The following is a 25088-nucleotide window of genomic DNA, read 5'->3' on the forward strand; positions in this document are numbered from 1 at the left end:
CCGATGGAGCAAGATATCCATCAAATAACCTTTTGGTCTTCATGTATGGGTTGGACTGTTCCCCCAAATACTAGGGGCTTTAAGTGGGTGGTCAGCCTTCTTTAGTTTATTTGTTTGTTTGAGCTCTTGTATAAAGCTGCGTTTCCACCGCAGGAACTTTACCCAGGAACTAGGTTTTCCTTTTAATTTGAGGTTTTTCAAGTAGACAGTCCATGTCTATAGGTTGATTCTCTTTTTAGGCTTCCTATTCGGGAAGTAATTTTGTCAAAGATGTACCGGTTGAGTCGAGTTTTCTTTGATAAGATCTTCCCCTGAGTGTGAGCTCTTTCCCTTCTAATATTTCTGGTAGCAGGGTTGGGCTGCCTCCCCACTTTTAAGGCTTTAAGTAGGTGGTCCCCTCAGGTTTCCTTTTGATATGTTAGGCTGCCTCCCCTGATTTAAGAGTATTTTCAAGTAGGCGGTCCCCCGCTGTTTCCCCTTGGCTGAATGGGATGTCCCTCCTTGAAATACTAGTACTGGTTGGGTTCCCCATTTTCCCCAAGTTATTTAAAGGAGCCATCTGTCATGTCTGGCAAAAAAATCAAGTCATACTCCACATTCCATACCAGATGGGGGCAGTATGCCTCAATAAAGTGAATTGGTCTACTCTAGAGTAACAAACGAGAACGGCATAGTCTCTATGCTCCGCCCCTACCTTCACAACAACCCTACAGCCATAGCCGAAGCCTAAGAGGACGTTTTGCCTCCAGAGGAACGTTGGGTGATGTCAAGTGATTTTGAAACATGACATCTTCAAGCTACTATCCTTCACCTTTACCAGTGAATATGTTCCTATTCGTTTTGTTCATATTACATTTTGAGTTGTATATTCACATTATTTGAATTAAATTAATTTCACAGACAGCATTCTGTCACATCATTGGTCAACATCAGACAGCTGATTGACCAGCTAGCGCCAACCAACGTAACCAGAGCTGCCAACTCTCAAGCATTCACCGTGAGACACACGCAATTGACTCTTTCACACACTTTCACGCCACACATCGATTTTCTCACGCACAGAAAAACCACGAAGCAAAGAGGACACGGAGACCAACAGACTAGACAGAGCAGGTTAGTTATGATATAAAAAAAATGGGTAAATTATAGCTAGCTAATTATCAAACGCAGCTACGGTTAGCCATCGCTAACATTAGCACGTTTATCGAACAGCCTTCGATTTCTATTATAACTTCCCGAAAAAAAAATACACAAACATATAAAACAAACGTCTAGCAAAATACTAACAGCATCTAACTTACCAATCCAAAAGAAATGTTGCAAGTTCGAAGTCGAACCTCATTTCTTTCAGGTCCATCAGTTGTCTCCAGCGATTGAAAGCAGTGGCCGATGTTTACTCTGGTTCGGCTCCTTTTCTTATCGGATTTGATTTGTGATTCCGAACGCGGTTGTTTCCCTGTAGTGGGTGGTATTCTCTTGCCAAGGGCTTCAGTCATCCTTCCACTCTCTTCCCTGAACTGAAATGAACTAGACAGCACCTTTAAGCTGTCTGAATCATCACAGGATTGCCCCCCCCCCCCCCCCTCAATTAGTGTATGTTTGTCACTATTTTTTGGAGCTCTCTCACCAAGTCTACAGGCAAACTCATAATTCAAATTCTCTATAGTATCCACTAGTGGACGCATTGCAAATTCCCTTGAAGGGGAACATCTCGGGCTATGCACATGTAACCATGGTTCCCCAACAGGGAATGAGACAAAAAAAAGCTTTCCTGTGTCACATCTTCTTCAGACAAAGAAGTCGATGACGTGCATTACAACCATTTATTATACTTCCGGGCGCTCAACTAAAGATGTCATGCGCTTAAACACATGATTTAGACACCGGTCATGCGGATGGCTTTCCCTAAAGTGTCTCCTAGGGGATGTAATGTCTCGTTCCCTCTCAGGGAACCATGGTTACTTGCATAACCCGAGATGTTTTCTCTGAATGGACTTTTTGGACACTAAAAGTTAGAACTTCTTCACTTCTTCACACACACAAAACTTGGTGCCAAAATCCTGCTCCGAAGCAGGGTTTCATAATCCAGGGTAAAAACAACGCTAACTCTCTACCAAATTACAAGTGTGAAATGCACATTAATTCAGGGTTAAAGGTGGGTTTTAGAATGATGATAAACAAGGGTTAAGAACACCTTGGTATATTTCATTTTCTTCTGTGGGTTTACAATATTATTCTGTCTCAAATGTTTGAATGCGTTTTAAATGTCTTGAAAACACAATCAAGCAAGGTCATCTGGCCTTCTTTATTTTCAGTGCTTTTTCATTAAAATGTCCCTTTATACATTTATTTAATGGTTTAATCATATTTAAGTTAAATAGTGTTGAACTGGATGGTTTTTAAATGAGACCTATATCATGCCCATTTACAGTACATTAAACAACAGCAGATGGTTTTCCAATAGCCTCCCCATAGGTTCTGCATTAGACATGATCAACGTTTCATTACACCACTCCAGTGAAGCAAAGCATAACAAAATCAATTTCTTCATTCACGGTGTCTTCATCAATATGAATTCATGAATAAAAAACAGGTAGAACTATCTACTTAAAAATCAAACAGTGATTGCTGACCTGATGTTTATTCACAAGTTATGGTTTAAATTCAGATGAATTCACCACAGTTTATGCACTGTGGTGCCAAAATGAACATCAAGTACATTCCTAAGAGGTTCTGAATGTCACAGAGTCTGCATATTTCAAGGGTGTGGAGAGTTTCACCAACAAGCTGGTAACAGAACAACAAATTCATGATATAATTAAAAACTTTTTTTAACTTTTTTATGTAAAGTTATTAGCTGCTGTTGTCATTATTTCTGTCAGTCAGTATTACTAATAACTTCAGGACAGTATGTCAACATACTGTCAATTAACTAGGTTATTAAAAATGCAAGCAATAATATACAGTCAACCAGCCTTGATGACAGAGAGTCGGAATAAATTTTTCAGAGAAGAATGTAATATGCATTTATTGTAAGATATCTTTAAATGTAAGACCTCCCCAACTCAATCCTTAGCCATCTTCAAGAATCGGCTTAAAACCCATCTCTTCCATCTCTATTTGACCCTCTAACTTTAACACTCACTATTCTAATTCTATTCTTAAAAAAAAATCTAACTACCTTTCTAATCTTTTTGTATTCTATTTTCTTTTCATTTATTATGCAATTTTGTGTGTGTGTGTAAAGACCTCTAACATTAACTTGACCTGTTCTTTTTTATTCTATTCTATTTGTTTTGTTTTTATTTATTATATTATTTAAAAGCCCATACTACGTGTACTGTGTTAACCCGATTGAGACTTGTTATAGCACTTATATTTCATTACTCTTTTTGTTGTTTTTGATTGCTTCCACTGTCCTCATTTGTAAATTGCTTTGGATAAAAGCGTCTGCTAAATGAATAAATGTAAATGTAAATATAATGTCACCTTTGATTATTTTAACATTATTTAAGTCTTTAACGGAATACATTGGTCAAATCTGGTTATAAGTAAAATATGGGGGGAAATATAAATGTAATAAAATATAAAAACAAATAATATATTTGATATAAAATACATTTTATTTTAGATGTTATTTTCTTTAAGAATTTTGGAGATTTTCTCTATCTGCCATAAAATAGAGATTTATTTTGTCTTTAAATGTTACATACGCAAACTCAAATATGCCAAGATCATTTGTACATATTAAATGTACATAATTATGTATAATTATAAAATTTTTATATTTTATATTACATTTTATTAAATGCAATTTTATATGTACTGTAACATATTTAATTCACCTTTTTACATTTGTATTATATAGCAGTTAGAATATGCTTAATTCAAATATTATAATTTTTTACAAATCTGCATTAGTATTGTATTTTAAAGCAGCACTGTCACATACAACATACAATGACTATTTTGAAGAAGAGTTATCAAGTGCCACAGCACTTGACACTTAACAACACATAATCAAACATTGTGATTGCTCTGAACATACAAAACATTTTATTCAGTGCAGCTTCTTAAATGTACAACAAATAATAAACAGACGGGTAGCAGGATAAAAGGCATTTATATACATTTGTATTTTACTCCAGTATCCATTAGAGCACATGGTTCCATACTGTAGTTAATATACATAGCCACATAACATGCAGCGTCCATAATCCCCCATGCATTAAATATGCTTCATACAGCTACATACATACATACATACATACAACAGAAGATGATTTTGATCCAAATGATAAACAGGGGCTGCTACCTGACCACTGACGACTAGAAAGAACAATAAGAATACATTTTCACACACAAATTATTTACTATGTTGATTTAGCCCTGTAAAAAAATGGAAGCTTTCTCTTGCTTGGTTTTCATTATATTTTTGTTTACGAAAAAGAGGGTGGGGGGGCTGGAGCCTGTCTGGTTTTTACGGAAATCTTACCGCGTTGGCATTAATCAATAATTTAAACATTTCTCCAATATGCTGAGTTCCCAAATTAGAGGGGAAGTAAAGGAAGACATAAACAGACAAAAAAGCAGAAAAACACACCGCGAGTAGCCTTCTTCTATCCTGAATACATTTTCTCTGACTAAATGACATTCACTCTTGCGGTTTTCTCAACCATCTGTCTGAGGGAGCTGAAATTACACAAATTGACTTACCTCCATACAAAGAGACTAATGACATCTTTGGTGTGCAGAAAGACCGAACCCTAAATCTGTTTAATTTGCAGAATAACAATGTGTGTGGGGGGGTGGGGGGAGCTGAAAAGACAGAAAAAGAGAAGCGAGGAGCAAAACGCCTCGTCTAAAAAGCACACAACAATGCCTCAAAAAAAGCTGAGCTGAAATACTTGTATCATATGTCCAAAAACCTTTGGGATTTCCGTCTCTATATACCGATAAATGGTTCGCACAAGCTGCTATTGTCATATTGTAGGTGACTTAGAGCACTATGGAGCTGGCATCCCTAAGAAAGAAATGGAGCAAAACACAAAAGTAGGTGTTCTAGAAGAATCTGTGAAAATGCCACAGGAGTAAACCACAGCTCTGTTTGCTACACATGGAAACAGGGATCGCCCGCAAATGGACACAGACCCCTAGATCAGAAGGATGGCTTGGTTTGTTTGTCTCACGAGGTTGACCTGCAGAAGATTGTACAATGCAGGTATGCACTTGTGTTCTCATCACAGTGATTTCAGGAAACACTAGCTAGCGACCAGCTAAGGGGTTTCACTGCACTCTTGTAAACGGGTTTGTGCTGTTTAGTAGAGTCCAGCAGCTGTACAGCAGCAGGCCACAGTTGTGCCCTGCGGTTATGTTGACTCATTCTGGTTCAGAGTCTTGCCACCGTTGAGCATGGCTGAGGCGCTGCGGCTCTTGGTTGGAGTGCCACTTCCGGAGCGGGAGAACTCAGTCAGGTCGTGGAGCGACGGTTCTCTGTACATGGCAACTATATGAGGGAAACGAAAATAACAGATCTCATGAGTCTCATGTTCTGCTTGTAGCAAGCTTGTCTCCTTATTAGTACATCAATGACTTCTATTAGTGCATACACAATGCTATAGGGATGGGAATCACAAGGAATTGAATGATTATTGTTCCTTCCAATTACTAGGCTTCCAATTACTGATTCTTTTGAATTTGAGGAAGAAATATTTGGAAAACAGGACTGACATTCTGATGCCATTTTTTTTTTATGCTAACAAATGTAGGAACATATTTAATATTTATATATATATATATATATATATATATATATATATAATTTTTAATTTTTTGCATTTCTCACCTCATGCTCATATTTTTTATTAAAATACATCATATCCGGTCAGCCTAGCCATAATAATTCAAATATTTTAATGCAACCAGGGCACAAAACAGCTCAATTGGAAATGAATAGCTTCCGGTCTGTCGAAGTAGAACATCATGAAAATCATTTGAACCAGTTCCAAGTAAGTACTCTATGCAGCACAAAAACACCTGCTTGCAATAAAAAATTATTTTGTGCTGCATGAATACACCATAACTTTATTTAAAATCTAATTGCATGGTGCTTCCATGCTCATTTAAAGCAGACTAATGTCTAGCCATCTTTCCGTAGCTTCACTTATGACTGCACACAAGCAGCTGCAGTTTTTAAATCCCCCACTGATTCAGACAGTTCTGAGAAAGAGAGGCACCAATTTAATTCAAGGAGGAAAAAACTGCATATTTCTAAAAGGGGTAAAATAAGGTGTGCCTATAAATCTTTTTTATAGACTGTTTTCTCTTCAATGGGAGAGTCATATTTTGAGAAGCAAATGTTCTCTGGTTAATAAAGAGAATTATTTTCATATTAAAATTCTATTTTATTTTGCCTAAATGAATGAAAAAAATCTGTCAATTTTAATGCTGCAAGCAAATTTAGTCATCACAACCTTATCATATACATAATTTGAGAATATCAATTTTTAAGATTACATAATAGACTAATGTTCTTAAAAAATACCTTTAACTGGCCCTTAGATGAAAAGAGGCGAAATGAACACGAATAGTTAAATTTCAATTAAATTCAATTTCAAATTAACTAATGCCAATTAATTAAAAGAACAGCAAAAATAAAAAAAGCTGATAAAACGTGTAGTACTAATATATATCACTTCAAACAAAATCTGTTTAGAAAGTTAGTTAAGATGTTAACATGTTTACAGCAGTTATACCAGTTTAATGGCACAGATGCCCCCTTCAGCACAATCACATCTTTGCAAGTTTGTACAATACGAGCATTTCCAACACATCTGCATTTCTATCTTTTCGAAGAGCACATTTCTGTCCTTAACACCAGACAACTGCAGAGACATGCTGGAAAGCCAACAAGTTACTTGAATCCTTGCACTACACTCAGCCAATATCTCCTAAGGCGAAAATAGATATTTTTAGAAAGCCATCAGCCTGGCGATCGGTACAGAAGACACTTGAACAAACCTTTGAGGGGTTTGGGAATGAAGTGTGCAGCCGGCTTGGTCTTCTTTACGTGGTTGCCCTTCATGATTTGACCCTCTTTGTTGAGACCCAGGTACCAGCCTCGTCCTGACTGCTGCTGCCGATAGATCATTGATGAGTATGTCACGTAATAGTTCTCAAACACTGACTCTTTGAATTTGCACTCTGGCGTGAAGTGCTCCTGTGAGAGTGAAATGGGCAGAGAAGACGACAAAGACATAAAAGACAAGAGAAAAATTTGTACATGTTTTGGAGGAGTATTTTTCATAAGAGAGAAAAAGAAATGTGTGTGCAAGCTCATAGGGAGATAAAGAAAGCGAGAGCAGACAAATTTGGGCTGATGATGGTCCAGACCAGCCTCGTCGATATCACACATCACTTCTTCATGATTTGTCTTTAAACCTGAAGGTAAACTCCTCTGATTGGAACTGTAATAAGTGGTCTAAACATGGTAGCACGCGTGTGCTTTCATTCTAGTTTGTGGTACAGACTGATTACCATTAAACTCCCGAGGCCTGAAACACTTTGACTCATTCCTGTGGATCAATACATTCATCCTGGGGAAAACAACCTCTCAAAATCAACAAGGAGATACGTGTATACCGGCACGACCATGGGTGCGGGTTTGAGTATGGGCCCTTTGCACATTAATGGTGTTTTTAGAAGCAAAGTTGTCATACACTGTAAAAAAAATTTATATATATATTTTTTTTCTAAGTGTAAATAATGATTATTGGAGAAAGTTTTACTAAAGAATACAATTTCAGTCGTTCTACTACCAAATTCACATTTAAATAAATGTGTTGCTTGCCATTCCTTTGTAATTGTGAAAATTACTAGCAATTTTCAGTGTAGTTGAGTAAACTTCAGTGGTGGTGAATAGAAAGAACAACAAATAATTTTTTTGCATTCCCATAAAAAAAAAAAAAAAAAAATCCACAATAGTGTCTCCGACTTTCCAAATGAGGAAAGGATTTTGAGAGATTGATTATATCAGTAAAGAGAAATATGTCAAATTTGCAGTCATTACCCTAAAACACCCTAAAAGCAGCATTATCTAGTTTACTGATATTTTATACCAAAGTAATATAGCCCAAGTATAGAATCATAAATGTATGTTACATTGTTAAATGAAAATATTAAAAAGCTTAGCTAGATTTACAATGTTAATAACTGTGGAAAATGCATCATCACAGTCTGTGAAAAAGAGTCAATTTCTGTGGGCAGGTGGTCAGACGCGAACCCACACACAGCTGAAATACAAAGGTACAGTGTAAACTGTTTCTGCATTATGAAAGCACAGATCTGGCCAAGACTTTCAAAAGCCCCTGCAAATCTTTAGCGATCTTCTAATGCCAGCAATGTAACACAAAATGAAGGAACATTGACAGAAGCACTTATTGGCACAGCACTAAATTATTAATCTTGCCACAGCACATTTAATCAAAGGAAAGAGGCGAGGGAGGCACTCGCAAAACAGAATATCCATTAGAGCATTATTGTGAATTCTCTGTATTTAAAAACTGCAGAGTAGATATTGGGACGGAAACCTTGGCTATGATGATGATCTCCCATGAGCTTTCTATAGATAGCATTCAAGTACAAAGCAATTATATGAAGTGTGAATAATATTCGTGTGAATGTGAGGTGCTAACAAGCATGTCTAAATATGCCATTATCTCCTCTTTGAATATGAGTACGATACAATGCTGTGAAAAAATAAGAGAGGCAGATGGTGTTTGGGCAGGAGTTGGATCTCATTAACTCTTCAGTTCATCGATCGCCGGCTGTCTGGAGTCCAACCTGCAACTTTTAAGTTAACAGCATGGATCCTCAGGCATCCATGATGCTGTCTAAGACATAGATTTAACTCAAATGAGAGCAGCAGAGATGAAATGTGGGATGTTTACTACTGCCCTGAACTCAGAAGAGCCCACGATGTGTAGGAGGGACTCGCAAAGATGCACTACTCCCTTAAAAATAAAGGTTTTTTATTGGTCCCCAGGAAGAAATTTTAACATCGTACAAAAGGTTCTTTATGTTGGAAAAAAGGTTCTGTAGATTATTAAAATGTTCTTTAGAATAAAGCTTCTTTTAAGAATTGTTCACTGCAAGGTTCTTTGGGAAACCCGAAATGGTTCTTCTATTGCATAATTGAAATAATAATTGAAATATAATGAACCATTATTTTTAAGAGTGTATAAAAAAGATTGCTACACTTACAGAGGTGTACAGGTAGCCTTCATTGTTCATGGCCAGGTAGAGCTTGGTCTGGACACCCTGTATAGCCACCACCCGCAGCCCAACGGGGATGAGGTTGAAAATAGCTGTGAAGTTACAGTACAAAACAGAATTGAACCAACAGGAAAGAAGCGTGTCAGCATGGTCATGTTTAAACGTTATGTATGGTGAACTGACCATAGCTATTATCTTCCTCTTTTGTACCATCGATGGTCCCATCAGCTTGGAGTTGTAGATGAAAACCTTGTCGACTGTAGAGTTTGGTGACTATCCCCTTGAGCTGAGGCTCTGTAGAATTGAGACAACACAATTTAGGAGAGGTGAGGGGGGGATGCCACAGCAGATGTATATGGGGTGAGGAAGAACGTCCAGCACAAAAATGCACAGCTTATGAAAGCCAAGAAATGAATGTTGGAAAACCATAAAATGTGAATTGTGAAAACATAGTGAGTGCTGGTGCCAACAGGACCCAGGCGTTTGCCAAGCATGCCTCAGTGTTGAGGTGATAGATAACTATAACTTATGTAACATGCATTTCAGTAATATTCCGACTCCAGTTAAACCACTCTGAATTTATAAGTTTTCAAAAAAAAATATTTCTTTATTGTATACAAGAGAAAATGCAAAAAACAAACAAACAAAAAAAGGAGCAGCGGGGATACAAAAGACGTTGCTTACCCATTCTGTGCTACTGATATTTGATGATTCCACAAATGTCACAAACAATATTCCAGTAAACTATAATAATTCTCTCTTTTTTTCACCTGCAGTTGTTTAAAGAGGTATTTCTACCTGATCTGACCCTTAGAATAACTTTAAATGATGCAAAGCAAGGTCAGGATTGGTCAATCATATTAAATAATATTTTAGTTTATTTACATTTTGCTATTATTTATTTTACTATTATTAATAATGTTTCACATTTTTAATATGGTTTTGCACTATTTTCACTTGTAAGTGTTGTATTTTCAGTGCTCTGAACGTGAATACAGCAACAAATGTTAAAAAATTATTTTTTATGTATTTTTTATGTCATTCAAAGTATTGTTAAGTTAATTTGCATGTTACCACATTTTCCATGACCCAAGTTCAGCTCTGCCTCAACCTACAATTTAAAGCTAAGAATCACTCTTACTCTCCCAGTTATTTAAGACCACTCGAGAGGTCTCTCAAGTGGTAAAAAATTAAGGTTCATGAAGGTTTGAGAAGATCCTTTAACATCCATAGAACCTTTTCATGGCACAAAAAGTTTTTTAAAGTAAAAAAAAAAAATGTTGTTCACACTATGGAACATTTACTCTTTTAAAAACTATTCACTAAAAGATTATTTTGGAAACCAAAATGGTTCTTTTATGGCATTACTGCAAAAACACCCTTTTGGAGCCTTTATTTTTAGTAGTGTACCAACCAGAAACCCACTATATTAATTATTATAAACAAGATGCACATTTATTATATTTATTGTAGAATTATAAATAAATACAACACTGAATGAGAGACCAGCCAGCATGCTCATTCTAACAAAATACTCAATATAAGCAATGAAAATCCATCAAATTAAAGTCAACATAACCTAAAGAGTGCCACAAATCTCAGTTTAGCCATATCTCTGATTCAAACTGCGTAGACTGCATACTATCTAGTGTAGAACAAGTGATGAGCTGTGTGCTCTGGTGATATTGCAACATCAGCTCTAGCTCAGAGAGAAGCCAGTGCTCAAAAGCAGTGAACTGTGAAATTCTTGTTACTCTGTAGAGCAGATCTTAGTTTACAGTTCAGACTCCTTCGTATAGAAGGAGTTACATTTTTGTCACAATTTCTTAACTCAGTCAACTATGACGATGATGAGGATGGAGATGATGAAGATGATTGATGGACTTGAGTATCTGGGTAAAGTCTGCTCAAAAGAACATATAACATCAGACCTGGCCGCCTTCTCTTGCGTTTCTTTGAGCCAAAGAGTTTGACGCGTGAGAAAAAGTTGAGCCTGCTGGGCTTCTCGCAGTTCCCTATGCTCTTATTGGGGCTGCTGGCGCAGCGGTTGGCATTGGCTTTCTCGCGCTCCCTCGCCTGCCTCTTCTGCCGAATGAGGGAGCTGGCGATCGCTGCGGCTGTAGCCAGTTTGGCGTTTCGTTGTGGCGACGCGTCCCAGATTAAAAATGACCATATGTTGTGTATGTTAAAGTCCTGTGTGCTCAGAACATTGTCAAATCAATACTCCATGACGGTGCATACTGGTCATTTCAGAAGTCCGCTGTTGTCCCTACAAGGATTAAGCATATTTCTCCTGTTGACAAATCACTTAGTTTGAATCCTTTACAGCCGCTTCATTCAGCGTCGGCTGTTGTGCCCCGACATGGTGCAGCAGATCCCGGACAGCTCCTCTTCTCCTCTCCAGGGAAAAAGCTGCCTTCTAGAAAACGTTGCCTTTTTGTTGCGCGTTTGTGGGAGAGAGAAACGCGTGCCATTGTGTCATGATCCAACGCTTTACTAAGTCATGCGCTGAAAAATGAGCACCTGTAACACACCGCGGCTGAGGAAATAATTAAATATTGTCTTCATCTGAGAAAACTGAGAGAGTAAAAGAGAGAGGGAGATAGTGTTGGGAAATAGAGAACAAGAGGTCCCCGCCTTTCAATAACGCAGCCTTTAATTGAAGTTGAGTGGATTAATCGGCTTCCCTTGCAGATGTGCTCGTTTTCAGCAGTGGAGATCTGCATAGGTAACTAACAGATACCCCGTCCCCGTTCCGCAAGACCGCCCAAAATATGGAAATTCAGAGGCGTATGAAACAGCGTCTGAACTTAGGTGTCTGCAGTATGATCCAAAAAATTAAAATATCCACATCTGCTAGTGCGGAGATTCCAGATTGCTCTCTTTTCGACACTGGGTTGGAATGCAGCAGCAGCAGCAGCTCGTTCCCTTCACAGTGGTTCCTGCAGCAGCACGGCTTCAGCGGCTGCATGGTGACAGACAGCCCGAGAGACGTGACTGTGGTCTTCAACAAGCCGCCGTGTATAAACAGGCAATAAAAGAGCCTCCTGTAGACGAGTGGCCTTTTTGGCACACAGACTACGTCATTACTAGTCCTTTCATTGCCATACATGTTTTGTGTTGTTTTATACAATTACGCTGTAAAAATGTTTAGTTAAATTTATATACATGTTTTACAAACAAAAGTGGTTGCTTCAATTATATCTGATTTAATGCTATAATGTTAAATTACCAACTAATCCCTCTCCAGCTACTATATAATAACATAAACACCATCAGAGTAACAATAATGCAGTAAACATGAACTAAACAACATTCTGTGCAATGTAGCATAAAACACATAATAAATAACTAATAACAAAAATAAAAGAAAATGACTTTTTCATTAAAACTTTACACAGGGGGATTCTGGGAATGCCACTTCAACATCAGTTAACATGGGCTATACTTTTTACTTATAGCATTTTTTTACAAATAAATATCAAAGTATATTATTGCCTATTGTTGTAAATATTTTTGTCTGTAAATGATAAGATAATTCATAAAATAAAAACACATACAGTAATTTTTACACTTTTAAAAATAGGTGAAATGTTGAAAATACTCTTTTGTCTATATGGTAAAGTAAACTGCATTTAATTCAATATATTTTTACCTTATTTTCAATTAGCCCTCAACCTATAGGCATGTAAAATCAGTCATATTAAATAATATTTTTCACTGAATGCAAAATGTTTACATTGCATACGGATGGGTGGTGTTAAAGTACACAGCGGAAATATATATTAGAAAATATACATAAGCAAATATATATATTTAAAATCTGTTTTGCTTAGTTTTTTTTTTTTTTTTTACTCAGATCCTTCTTTGAGAAAACAACTAGAAAAATCTTGTGACCCACTTAAGATGAATTTCAGTTGCACTGGTAAATTTCAGCACCATGGACAGCACTAAAGACCCACAACTCTCTGTTAGTTACAAACAAAGCCATTCAACCCCTCAAACATGCTATCATCAGCTTAGAAATGTCTATACCTCATTTGTTGTCTAACTCCTATTAAGAAAGCCTTTAGGATTGGATTTCTACAGATATCTAAAAGTTTACCTGATACAGATCTTCTCAAGGGAAACGCCATCTCAGAGGCATCCAAAGAATGCTTTTATTCTTTCGCACTGCTTCATAGTGTGCAAAGCAAGAAAATGGGCATTGCAAACTTTCAACTAATTCTCATGAGAATTCTGTCCATTAAAAGATCACAGACTGGTGATCATAGCAGATTGTTATCGGCTATTATTGAAGGACCACTATGAGCTTAGGGCGCCTTATCAATGATTCATCAGATGCATCTGTGCTACTGCCAAATCTAACATTCTCTTCAGGGTCATTCACAGCAAGAAGCTAAAGATAGGGGAGAGTAGAGAGAGCAAACACTCTCAAACCTTTGTTGAGATAAATGAATCCTAATCACAAACCTGAGGATTTACTTAAAAGTATATGCTCAAAATATCACGCTAATAGTCAATAACAGATTACAGTATTAGTGTTGCCAAGACAGCATCATGAGAAATAACAGGGCAATAAATAAAACCCATTTGGATAAAAAAAGTCCTGCTTCTAAATATTATTCTTGGTAATAAATCTGTCAGAGCTCTGGCTGGTCTGCAAGCTCTGAAAACCATGCACAGTTTAGGAACAGTTCAGAAAAGCAGAGCGAACTAGCTACATGTTCAGAGAGGGACTAATGAGATATACCGCATAATGAAGAAACAGGGTTTTTTCATCGGAGAGGGTGAACTGAATTTGTCTGGCCCTCCTTCCTGTTATGTGTTGGGCCTACATGGAAAACAACAAAGTTGCTCCTCTAATGCAACTAATATAATGTGAGTTTAAGGATCTATCAATGTTGTTGTCATACACAAGTGTTTTATGTAATCCTAATGCTTTGGCAGTCTCTATATTACTCATTCACAGCAAATCTCCAGTGACTGTGAATTCTATCAATTCTTTTTGTCTTTACTCATAAGGGAACCCGAGCTGGAGCACTTTTTATTTTCTACATTCTTTATTCTCTGTGTTGCTATTGACAAATATATTGTCTTCGTTGGGAACTGAATTTAATTAGCCAGGCAATGATATAATTATAATTCTTGATCTAATTTATTACGGCTATTAAACCATGGTTTACTTAAACCTAAACTATTTCAAATCTTGTAATGATACAAAAAGATAGTCTCAAAAGGGCATAAAATTATAAAAAAAAAATTCAAACTCATATATATGATCAAAACAGATTTGGCTAAACGTATTTACGTGTTTAACCTAAACAGTTAGAAAATACTTTAGTTTTATGCTTTTGTTTTCAGACACTTTTCGAGTGAAAACAACAACCCCACCCTAAAGCTGATCTCAAAGAGCACCACTAGATGGCGCTAAAATATGTTAAATGAGCTCGGAGGGAACGCTGGGCTCATCCAAAGTCCCTTTCAAGGAAAGTCTTGGTGGCCACTATCTCGGGAATCCAAAAAAAAGTCCTATCTGATGGAATGGGGGAATCCTAAAATTTCAAAAAATCACATTTAAATTAAATATTTAAAATCAGCAACAAAATCTTAAATTAACTACCCCATAAATGTTGTTCCTTTTGCTCAAATAGCATAAAAAAACTTATTTTTCAGGTTCGACAATGCGTATGTGCAGTCATAAACTCGAAGCTGAATAGTCATAAGCGGAGCTTCTAACTGCTGCAGTGACGCAATGACTTTACCGATCAGTAATTGGCTCTTTCATTTAGAAGGCGGGACTTATTCCATTTCATCATTTCATCCAACAACTCCTGAAGTGTGGAATAAAACAGACTTGGGTTTAAAATACAATCAGTGTATACATGCAGGAGTAACACCTTGTGTGGGTCCGGACGGGAAGGCATACTGATTCCCTTTCTATTCAGTAACGTTAATTAAATTTAATAATAGCACTTGTGCACTGAAATAATAGCATGTGTTGCAATGGACACTTTTCACATTTCCATGTTTCTCAAAAGCGGACGTCGTCAAAGTTGGGAAAAATTTTATGATGAATGTAAACTACAACAAATATAATTTTTGCCTACCCATTTGTTAAAGGAAAAATTACAGAATTTCTGTGACATAACAAAAAAAAGGGGGAAACTAAGACGGCGGCCATCTTTGAAATGCCTCTCAGGCATGCAAGTGTAACTCCTATTTATTTGAATGGGGAAACATAAAAATTTGCCAAAACTGTTCACTAAGATTATTATTAAATTTCATATTTGAAATCACTAAAGATTTGTGGACAACAACTGTGCCATAAATGTTGTTACTTTTGTCTCAAATAGCAAAAAACTCCCTTAAAATACGGAATCATGTACTAAGACTGATGGAAAATGAAAAGTTGCGATGTAACTACAGAAGAGTCAAGTTTTAAATTGGAAAAATATCGTAACTCTTATCATAATATTTTTAGCAAGATGCTAATGGTCTAATCAGATTCAGTCATCTATGCTAAACTAAGCTAAAAGTGCTACCGCCAGACCCGGAGATTGGCTGAATGGATTCGAAAATGGTAAAAAATGCTACTTTAGGGTAGTTGGAAAATTAGGTTATTTTCATAAATATTATAGTGTTCCATTAGAGATACTGTAAATTGTTGAATCACATATTGATTTGATTTTACCTTTAAAGAAACACTTTACAATTTTTTTCACAGTATGCATTTTGTCCCGTATTATACAAAGGCCAACACAAAGTTGAAACTACAAATAAGTATTTTTCACCATTTTAATACTCAATTCTATATGAAATCAATTATAATGAAATTAATTTCATGAAAATTATTAGAGAAGCTAATTTGCACTTGATTACATTTTCGTGTCTCCATAATGTATGCCGTTAAATAAGCATGCGGTTTTTTTTTTCAACCGGTTTATTGAAACAAACTTTCCGTAAGAACCGGTTCACGGAAAAGAACCAAACTTACCATCACTACTGGTGATCCGAAAACCAATGCACCCAGTTCTTGACTCGAAAACTAGTCGATCTTTCGTTCGTTATCTAGCTCAGCTCGGTGTTCATCTTCAGTTCTCTCTTCACAGCAGTTCTGTCAGTGTACTGTTTGAGTGCATGAATTACTCCGGGATATTGGTTTGTTTGAACTCAGAGGGAGTGTCAGCCACATTAAAAAAAGTTAACATCTTAAGTAATTTGTGAATTAATGCTTATTGGAGATGGGAACCATTTCAAACGATTCAGTTCAGATTTACATTTTTGGGTGAACTAACCCTATAAAGTGATAGTACACCCAAAAAAATAAAAATTTGTCATTGTTTACACACCCACAAGTTGTTCCAAACCTGTTATAATTTTTTTTTCTTCTGTTGAACATAAAATAAGATACTTTAAAGGATGTGGTAGCCAAACAGCTTCTGGTCCCCAATGACTCCATAATATTTTTCTCCACTATGAAAGTTACTGAGGACCAGCAGCTGTTCAGTTACCCACATTCTTCAAAGTATCTTCTTTTGTGTTCAACAGAAAAAAAAGAAAAATAAGTATTTTATACAGACATCGAAAAACCTGGGTAAATTATGACACAATTTTATTTTATTTATTTTTTTGCTTATTGTTTTATTTAAATTCAGATAGGCTATCAATATAATATTGCATATATTATAAGAGCTTGGTTGACATAATTATTATTATATAAAAAAAAAAGCTACATTATTTAGATAAAAAAATGGGACTGATAATAGCAAGTCCTAATTTAAGCAAATGAGGAAAAAAAAATCCCATCCAGGTAATAGCAAGGTAGAATCAATAAACTTTCATCTCGACAAACCTTCAGTATTTTCTTTTTTCTTTAAAACGAAGAGTTTCCAGAATGGACAGCAAAAGAGCTCCTGACATTTACTATGAAAGGGTAAGTTTTCTTTCTTATCTACAGCAAGCGACTGAGTTGACTCCGACATCAACAGAATGTACTCACTGGCATCTTGAATGGTATATACTTAAATATAACAGAAACATACAGAACAACAAGTATTATGAAAAATTCTGGTGACATAATATAGACTAGACATCATTTCTACACAACATACTGATTCATGTGAGCATCCATGTACACACACAGAGAGAGAGAGAGAAAGAAAGAGACAGATACACACTAACAGTAACAAGAGACACACAGCGGGAGTCCGAGAACCATAAAAAGAAACCAAATGAGTTTAGAAAGAGGATACTGACATCTGGTGGTAAAGCCATGTGTTTAATGAAATCTACACTAAAGTATATTCTTCAGTATTTCTACAACAGTATACACTTAAACTGTCATGAAAATTATAAACGATAAATAAGTGACTAAGCTGAACACAGATCTGTATCTTATCTGTACAGATCTGTGGCTACAGATACTATAAGATTGTTCCGGAGGAGTCTTGTTTACATGTGGTGTGAAACATTATGATTCATTTTTGTCAGTGACACTTTTACAAGATTACAAAGTATAAATCACTTAGGCTTCAACTTCAACATGAAAATTTAATTAACATCACAGCCTATGTTGTATCTTTGAAGGACACTATTAGGCTGTAAAACATGGACGTACAGTGGAGTAATACACTGACTAGAATTAAACACTAAATGAAGGTGTTCTAAATGAACAGTGTGTTCAATTAAAACTACAAAGAAGCTTAATCTCTTATTTAAGCTGTATCCCCACAGGTCTATTAAATATAATAAAAACCTGTGTCTTTTTAATGACCCCTCATTTAACATGGCCTCGGTGTAGATGGGTAGACTGTTCCTCACTTTTCCATAACTTAATAAACTTTAATTCGTTTTTCCTGTAACAACTTAATCAAACCTAATCCTTTGTACAACCATTCATAGCTCCCTCTCAGGGTTTGTGAACAGCTATATTAGCCTACCTATGATCCAACCACACTTAATTGCTTGCTGACCTTATATAAAAATGTATGCAATTAATGTCCAGTGAAAGGACCACTGTAGACACTAAAAACCGAATGCATCTGCTTTATAGAGCATGCTATGTATTTTTAATGAGGTACTTTCCGCCTCTTTGTCTCCATGGCAATAGGTACCCAGCCTACATCCGTGAACTGAAGCGCGCTGAGCGCCTGTCAGTCACTCTCAAGGAAAATAATACATTTATAACCCATTCTTGCTATCAACGCGTTTTATTGAAAGAAAGTGCTTTTAATTAAAGCGTTTGTTTTAAGGTAAAGTGTGAAAAGAGTGGAAAGCTATTTTCGCTTCTAGTGAAGCGCACTCGATTGTTACAGTAGCTAGATTTAAAGTGACCGCGCCACGGCTAATATGATGGCAAAATAAACATCACACTTGTTGGTTTTGTTTGCCTAGAAGCCGATATATTTTTATAATTTCGTGTTAAGTTACTTTCTGTAGAGGCTTAATAGATCGGTGGCTACTACCGCCGAGAGAATCAATATTTAATGATTTTCCGTGCGATGCTTGACATGCATAACCTTGTCTGCATAACCAGATCGTGAGCCATTTTTGCAGAATCATAAACAGCCAAATTTATATAAATACATGGAAAGCAAAAATGTTTAAGCAAAATTATACATGTGACGTCTTACCCTTTGTTGCATCCTTATCTTCTTTCGTCTTTAGTAATGCTTTCCCGCTCATAGATCCCAGTTTTGATGAAGAATTCCTGATGATAGCTCACACCAAATCGGTCCGATCATTTAAAACTGGCTCTTCAGTTTAACAGTGGCCAACCCCCCTTAAAGGAACCAGAGCGCTGTTTACAACGGTTTCCCCGTAGCATGTCTTTTTAATTATGTTTTTCATATATTTTAAATCAAAGAATACATGGCATTCCGTATAAACCATTTATGTGTTTTTTTCAATCACACTCATCAAATAAACTAAAACAAAAAAGAAAAAAAAGAAAAGAAAAACCTTGAAATGAATTTAATACTGTGGATTTTCATGCTGCTGAATCCTTACCGTTTGCTGGTCGTTATTATCTTATCTGGCAGGTGCTCATATAGCGCTTTGTTCCATATGACAAAAAACAAGGCAGGAAAACAATAAGACGTGAAAAAATATGTAACAAGTCTTCTGATGAAATTAAAATGTAAAAGGCCACTTGCCAAGCTGTTTCAGTGTCGTTCAGTTTGCGGTTCGCAAGATTACAATTCGAGCGCTCATGATGTGCTTTGACAAATCAATCAGTCCACATGGCGGTGTCTCAACCCGCTACGCTACTATTGAGGTTGCGTTGTGGATCCCGGTCCCAAACTTCACCACGTGACGCGTGACGTCACCCTCCGCTGATGCTTCAGTCTTCAGAATACTCTCGAGTTGACAAACATGACGTAGAACATCTACGCTGAGTCATTCATTAGCTGAACTTAAAGATTCGTGTAAAGAGTGGCTACAGGCCAGTAAGTGTAAAATATATAACCATAAGCAAGGTAATCTGTTAAACAACAATTTCAAGATTGAACAAAAATGACTAGGCTTATATTATTTCAACGAGTGTTTATCTATTTAGCAAAAATAGATGTTTGTTACATTTTGCTTTTAAAAGTGAGAATTGGTATACTTGATTTCTAACCAAAAAGGTATTACATTTTCGTCTACTGCAAATGTTTTTCCTGAGAAATCGAGTTACACAACGATTAAAACTTATAATATGAAAATACTCTTGTTTGAGTAAGATGAATCTGTACATAGAAATGCCATAGAAATGGTTGACCACTGAAAGACTATGTAGTTTAAACTTCCAGTTTGACTGCCACAGACAAGTCACAAAAACGATGAAGCAAATATATATATATTTTTTTCATATTTTTTCACGTTGCGTTAATAATATAATAATATAAAAAAAATGTTCCTAAATTAAATTTACTGTTGGGAAACTTATGTTGGCTTATTTTCCACGAGTCACTAAAGAAGAACTGAAGTTTGGAGTAAAACACCAAACATGTTTTGTATATTTCAACAAGGATTTTTTGAGTTTATGTTGTCAAAGGTTGTAGTCGTTTGCCAAATAGCAATTCTCTGTACTGAGCACATTATGTCGGTGTTGTTTCTTTAATTTTAAAAGCATTACCTTGTTTAACACCCATTGATGTCTGTTATGAGGAAAGTCAGCCAAGCCTTGTCAATATTTGCTGGGTCCTAAGTCTGAAGTCTGAAGAAATAAATTAATAGACATGGATATCCATGCAAGTATAATCATCCACATGAATTGTATAATCCACATACAGTATCGATACTGTTATGAAGTGTGACAAAATGCATTATTCACTGATATGTTCTCATGAAACTATACATAACATAAAATTATTTCAAATGCATCAGCTATAAAAATACAATAAAAAATAAACACCCACCAGAAGTGTAAACACGTATGTCCCTGAACTCTGGAGCTGATCAACGTATTTAAACTATTGGGAGAGATTTCTGCCCAAAGGAAAATCATCATAGGGAAAATGCTGAAGATTTATCCCATTATTTTGATTTGCAGTTTGCTGCTTGAAACCTGGCTTTCTTCTGGAGGTAAGTTAACATTCGTCTGTCTTAACGTTTTCTGAATGTAAAATCTGTTCTAACGGTCAAAGGCTGAGTATTTGTTTGTTACAAGCAGTCTTTTGAAATGTAAAAGCCTTGTGCAATAACCAATTAGAGTTAGAAAAGAGAGAAACTTGTTAACACACAGAGACTTTTCATGTTTTGTGTTGTGAGAAAACAAAGGAAACAAAAAAATCTATCATCATATTGTTCTTATCATGGAGGAACTGAGAGAACTGAAATCTTTGCCTCTGACTTATACAAAAGCTGTTCAAACTCAACATGAAAGGACTTTCAAAGTAAAATAATATTCAGTTGCCAAAACTTCAGTGCTTGTAAGACTACATTATTCGTGTCCAATAAAAAGTGATTTTTCAGTATGTCTCTTTTGTGTATGTAGCTTCAGTGTTTCTGCCGAAGTATCTCGCAGAGTCTCTTCTGAAGAGACAGAAACGCTTTAACACAGGTATTGAGGAGATGAAGCCGGATAATTTGGAGAGAGAATGTTTCGAAGAACGCTGCGATCGAGAGGAGGCCAGAGAGGTTTTTGAAGACCAGGAAAAAACAGTGAGTTGCATAAGCACATGTTTATCTCATTTAAATGTTTTTAGGGCTCTGTGTGTGAGTTTTTACCTTTTCAAACCTTGTTTCAGGTGGAATTCTGGATCAGTTACAGAGGTGAGCGTAAATATTCTTTCTTTATGATACATGTCATGTAGAACACTGATGATAAATCTTTCTGTCCTTTCAAATTTGTCCATAAAGCATCTGTTAATTTAACCTTACCTTATATTTCAGTATATATTCATAATATCATGGTCATGGCCTCTCCTCCTTTTCAGATGGAGACCAATGTCAGTCGTCGCCCTGTCAAAATCATGGGAAATGTGTTGATGGTATGAATACATACACCTGCTGGTGTCCAGCCCGCTTTAGTGGGAAGAACTGTGAGTTGGGTAAGATCCATGATGCTCACATTAGCTGTTAAGAGCAATATTTTACATTATATCTTGTAGTGCATCCAATGTTTTATTTTTTTAACAAATATGCTAGATGGTGTTGTTTTTAGTCTTTATTTAAAGGCTAAATTCTGAATTGTTTATTTTTTAAAGTTTCAATTTATAAAGTACACAAATATGTATATATTTAGACACAGATCATTAAAAACATGAAATGGATATAAATCATAATTTTTGATCAAATAAATAATAAACAATTTTTATTTTTTTTATTATTTTTTATGTGTCCAAATATCTCTGCATTAATACTTTGTCTAAAAGAAATTCCTAACCTTGTTTTCTTTAGTGACTCTTAAAGTCTCCCTCTGCTAAAACATTATTTTGTCTTTCATGGGTTGCTCTGGTGCAGAAATAGCAATACAGTGTAATGTAAATAATGGAGGCTGTATGCACTTCTGCTCTGTGGATAAAATTTATGGAGTAGTATGTGACTGTGCCGAGGGTTACAGACTGGCTCTGGATGGCAGGACTTGTGAACCTACAGGTACAAAAATCCTATTCCCATGTATTATATTTATTTGCATTGCCACTTTGTCAGTATTGTCACCAGGGCGTGCATTATATTTTCATCTCATAGATCAAAGCTTTTCTTACAGTGTGCTATATGACTTTTCATCCCACGCAGTAGAATATTTTGAATACCATTTTCATTTAAGGAATTTTATTCATGTTTCAGCAGATGCTTGGTTTGGTTTATTGATTAGATCCGCACTTAATTTTTATAGGGCAGTACCCATGTGGACGTCTTGGAGCGAGTATTGCTCAAACTCTTAACTCAAGGTCTCTTATCAGTGATACAACAGAACAAAATACAACAGAGTCCAGTCCTACAGATTCCCCTGATGTGAACGTGACTAGCACACCACAACCTACACTGAAAAACATCACCTCCTTCTTTCCCACTCAGCCCACCATCAAAAATGCAACAAATAATGAATATCGTATTGTAGGAGGAAATGAGGCAACACCAGGGGAGATTCCCTGGCAGGTAGGTGAAGTGATGAATTGTGTGTCCATATGATTCCTCTTCACTTTGTGAAGAAAAGCAAGTATAATCTACTCTAGTTTCTGTCAAAAAATCCACAGAACCTTATGAAGAGAGTATTACAGTAAAAACCATAAGATCAGACATCTTGAGGGAAATTTACCGTCTTTTTCTCTATTATGTTGGCAGGTGGTTCTTATGGAAAAGGTGAATAAGAATTCATTTTGTGGTGGCTCTCTCCTCAGTGAAAAATGGGTCATTACAGCTGCCCACTGTGTAGAAGGAAAGGTGGGATCTTTCTTCATCAGAGTTGGTGAGACACCAACTGCACTGTCACATCATTGTTATTGCTATTTGGTTATAGAAAAAAAAACTTTTGGAGTTGTGAATAGTACAGTATGTATAATGTATTATTGAATTTTTAATTTCACTGTCTCAGATGTACAATTACATATTCCAAGGCACATTGGATGTGATATCACACATATTGTCAATGAGTTGCTGTATTTCTGGTCCTATGTTTCTAAAGGGGAACATGATGTCTCAAAGAATGAGGGAAGAGAGAGTGACCATGGCATAGTGGAGTACCATATCCACCCACGGTACAACTCTAAACAGAGTCTTTACAATCATGACATCGCCTTGTTAAAGCTCCAGGGACCCGTCAAATTCTCTGACTATGCTGTGCCCATCTGCCTGGGCTCTAAAGACTTCTTAGAGAACTTGCTCAAGAGTGCGGAGAACTCTCTGGTGAGCGGATGGGGGAGGCTACTGCAGGGGGGCATCGTATCTAAAACGCTTCAGAAAGTAGAGCTCCCTTATGTGGACCGGACAGAGTGCAAAGACAGCAGCACCGACACCATCTCCCGCTTCATGTTCTGTGCTGGTTATAGTACGGTACGCAAGGATTCCTGTCAGGGGGACAGCGGAGGACCCCATGCCACCCGCTATCAGAACACATGGTTCCTCACTGGCATTGTCAGCTGGGGGGACGAGTGTGCCATGAAGGGAAAGTATGGCATCTACACCCGTGTCTCCAAATATATGCACTGGATAAACAACATGACTGGCATCAGAATAGGACATATGTCCAATACTAATAAACAGAGTTAGAATTAGATTAAACCATTGTGCAGGTTTGTTTTAAAAGTATCATAAAAATAAATGTTGGATTGAATTAGATCTCACAGACATTTTTGTACAGATGATATTTACTAGTCATCATTCAACAGACAAACTGTAACAAACAAGAAAAAATATAATTTTTCATCTTAGACTTTGTGCTTGTACATCTGGTCATCTAACTCTAACTCTGTACATATTAAACACTAGGACTGTATGGCTTTAAGAAGTGTACTGCAAATAGAAGTACATAAAACATAAAACCCATTCAGGCCACATCCACTTTTCTTCTTCCTTGTCGAGCCCTCTTTTAAACTAATGGCATGCAAATGTACCCTACTGTTTAAAAGTTTGGGGTCACTTTTATGCTCCTTCAGTCTGTTTATATTTGATCAAAAACAGTTTAATAGTCATGTTGTGAAATATGAATACAATTTAAAATAACATAAATATTTTTACAATGTAGTTTATTCCTTTGACACAAAGCAGAATTTTCAGGAGTCATTACTTCAGAAATCCTTCTATGCTGATTTGGTCTTAAGAATCATTTCTCATTAATATCAAAGTGACAAAATATGCTAAATATGATATTTTTGTGGAAATCATTTTTTACAGCATTGTTTGATGAACAGAAAGTTCAGAGAATAGCATTTATTTGAAATAGAAATACTAATCAATGTCTTTACTCTCACTTTTGATCAACGTAATGCATCCTTTCTTTAAAAAAATATTTATTTCCTTCAGACAAAAAAAAAAAAAAAAAGAAACATGCAGAAAAATCTTTCTGACCCCAAAATTTTGAACAATAATGTCTCTATTCATTCCCGTTGTTAATGAGGTTAGCTCATGTAAATTCACCTCAGTGGTTTCTAAGCGGTTAACAAAGTGCTCATTGTGAGTGCAGAGAAAGTTCATAAAAAAAAAGAAAGAATGGAATGGACAAGTTTACAATGGACATTATAATGATGCATACCAACAAGTTTTATTTCAGTGACTAAAACTGACCCAAATATGATGGATGTGCTAAAAAAACAAAAACAAAATATGAACACATAAATTATGCTGTTTCTTCCATAAACCCATTTAAAAACACATTGATGACTAAG

General features: G+C 36.2%; 2 protein-coding genes across 2 annotated transcripts; one reads left to right on the plus strand and one right to left on the minus strand.

The window, feature by feature from the left end:
- Positions 1-4031: 4031 nt before the first annotated feature.
- Positions 4032-19713, minus strand: LOC113054324 (fibroblast growth factor 13-like). The gene is made up of 6 exons (XM_026219794.1): positions 19285-19713; positions 18909-19057; positions 9457-9567; positions 9262-9365; positions 7021-7219; positions 4032-5506 (listed from the first exon to the last, which is right to left on the minus strand). The coding sequence occupies exons 2-6, from the start codon at positions 18958-18960 to the stop codon at positions 5370-5372; spliced, it is 603 nt and encodes a 200-aa protein (XP_026075579.1). The 5' UTR covers positions 18961-19057; positions 19285-19713; the 3' UTR covers positions 4032-5369.
- A 994-nt stretch (positions 19714-20707) lies between these two features.
- Positions 20708-24394, plus strand: LOC113054325 (coagulation factor IX-like). The gene is made up of 8 exons (XM_026219795.1): positions 20708-20844; positions 21257-21423; positions 21510-21534; positions 21699-21812; positions 22225-22359; positions 22601-22863; positions 23050-23173; positions 23390-24394. Exons 1-8 carry the CDS (start codon positions 20778-20780, stop codon positions 23971-23973), a joined length of 1479 nt encoding a protein of 492 aa, XP_026075580.1. The 5' UTR covers positions 20708-20777; the 3' UTR covers positions 23974-24394.
- Positions 24395-25088: the final 694 nt, after the last annotated feature.

The sequence above is a fragment of the Carassius auratus genome, chromosome 35, assembly GCF_003368295.1.
Source record: "Carassius auratus strain Wakin chromosome 35, ASM336829v1, whole genome shotgun sequence".
Classification (NCBI taxonomy): Eukaryota; Metazoa; Chordata; class Actinopteri; order Cypriniformes; family Cyprinidae; genus Carassius; species Carassius auratus.

Bases quoted from the DNA above. Each gene is read 5' to 3' on its own strand.
- LOC113054324 (XM_026219794.1), bottom strand. From the start codon at position 18,960: ATGAGCGGGAAAGCATTACTAAAGACGAAAGAAGATAAGGATGCAACA. The intron at 9,366-9,456 runs GTCAGTTCACCA...GTAACTTCACAG, and splicing joins AGAGGAAGATAATAGCTATG to CTATTTTCAACCTCATCCCC. The intron at 5,507-7,020 runs GTTTGTTCAAGT...TCCCTCATATAG, and splicing joins CATTCCCAAACCCCTCAAAG to TTGCCATGTACAGAGAACCG.
- LOC113054325 (XM_026219795.1), top strand. From the start codon at position 20,778: ATGCTGAAGATTTATCCCATTATTTTGATTTGCAGTTTGCTGCTTGAA. The intron at 20,845-21,256 runs GTAAGTTAACAT...TTGTGTATGTAG, and splicing joins AACCTGGCTTTCTTCTGGAG to CTTCAGTGTTTCTGCCGAAG. The intron at 21,535-21,698 runs GTGAGCGTAAAT...CCTCCTTTTCAG, and splicing joins ATTCTGGATCAGTTACAGAG to ATGGAGACCAATGTCAGTCG.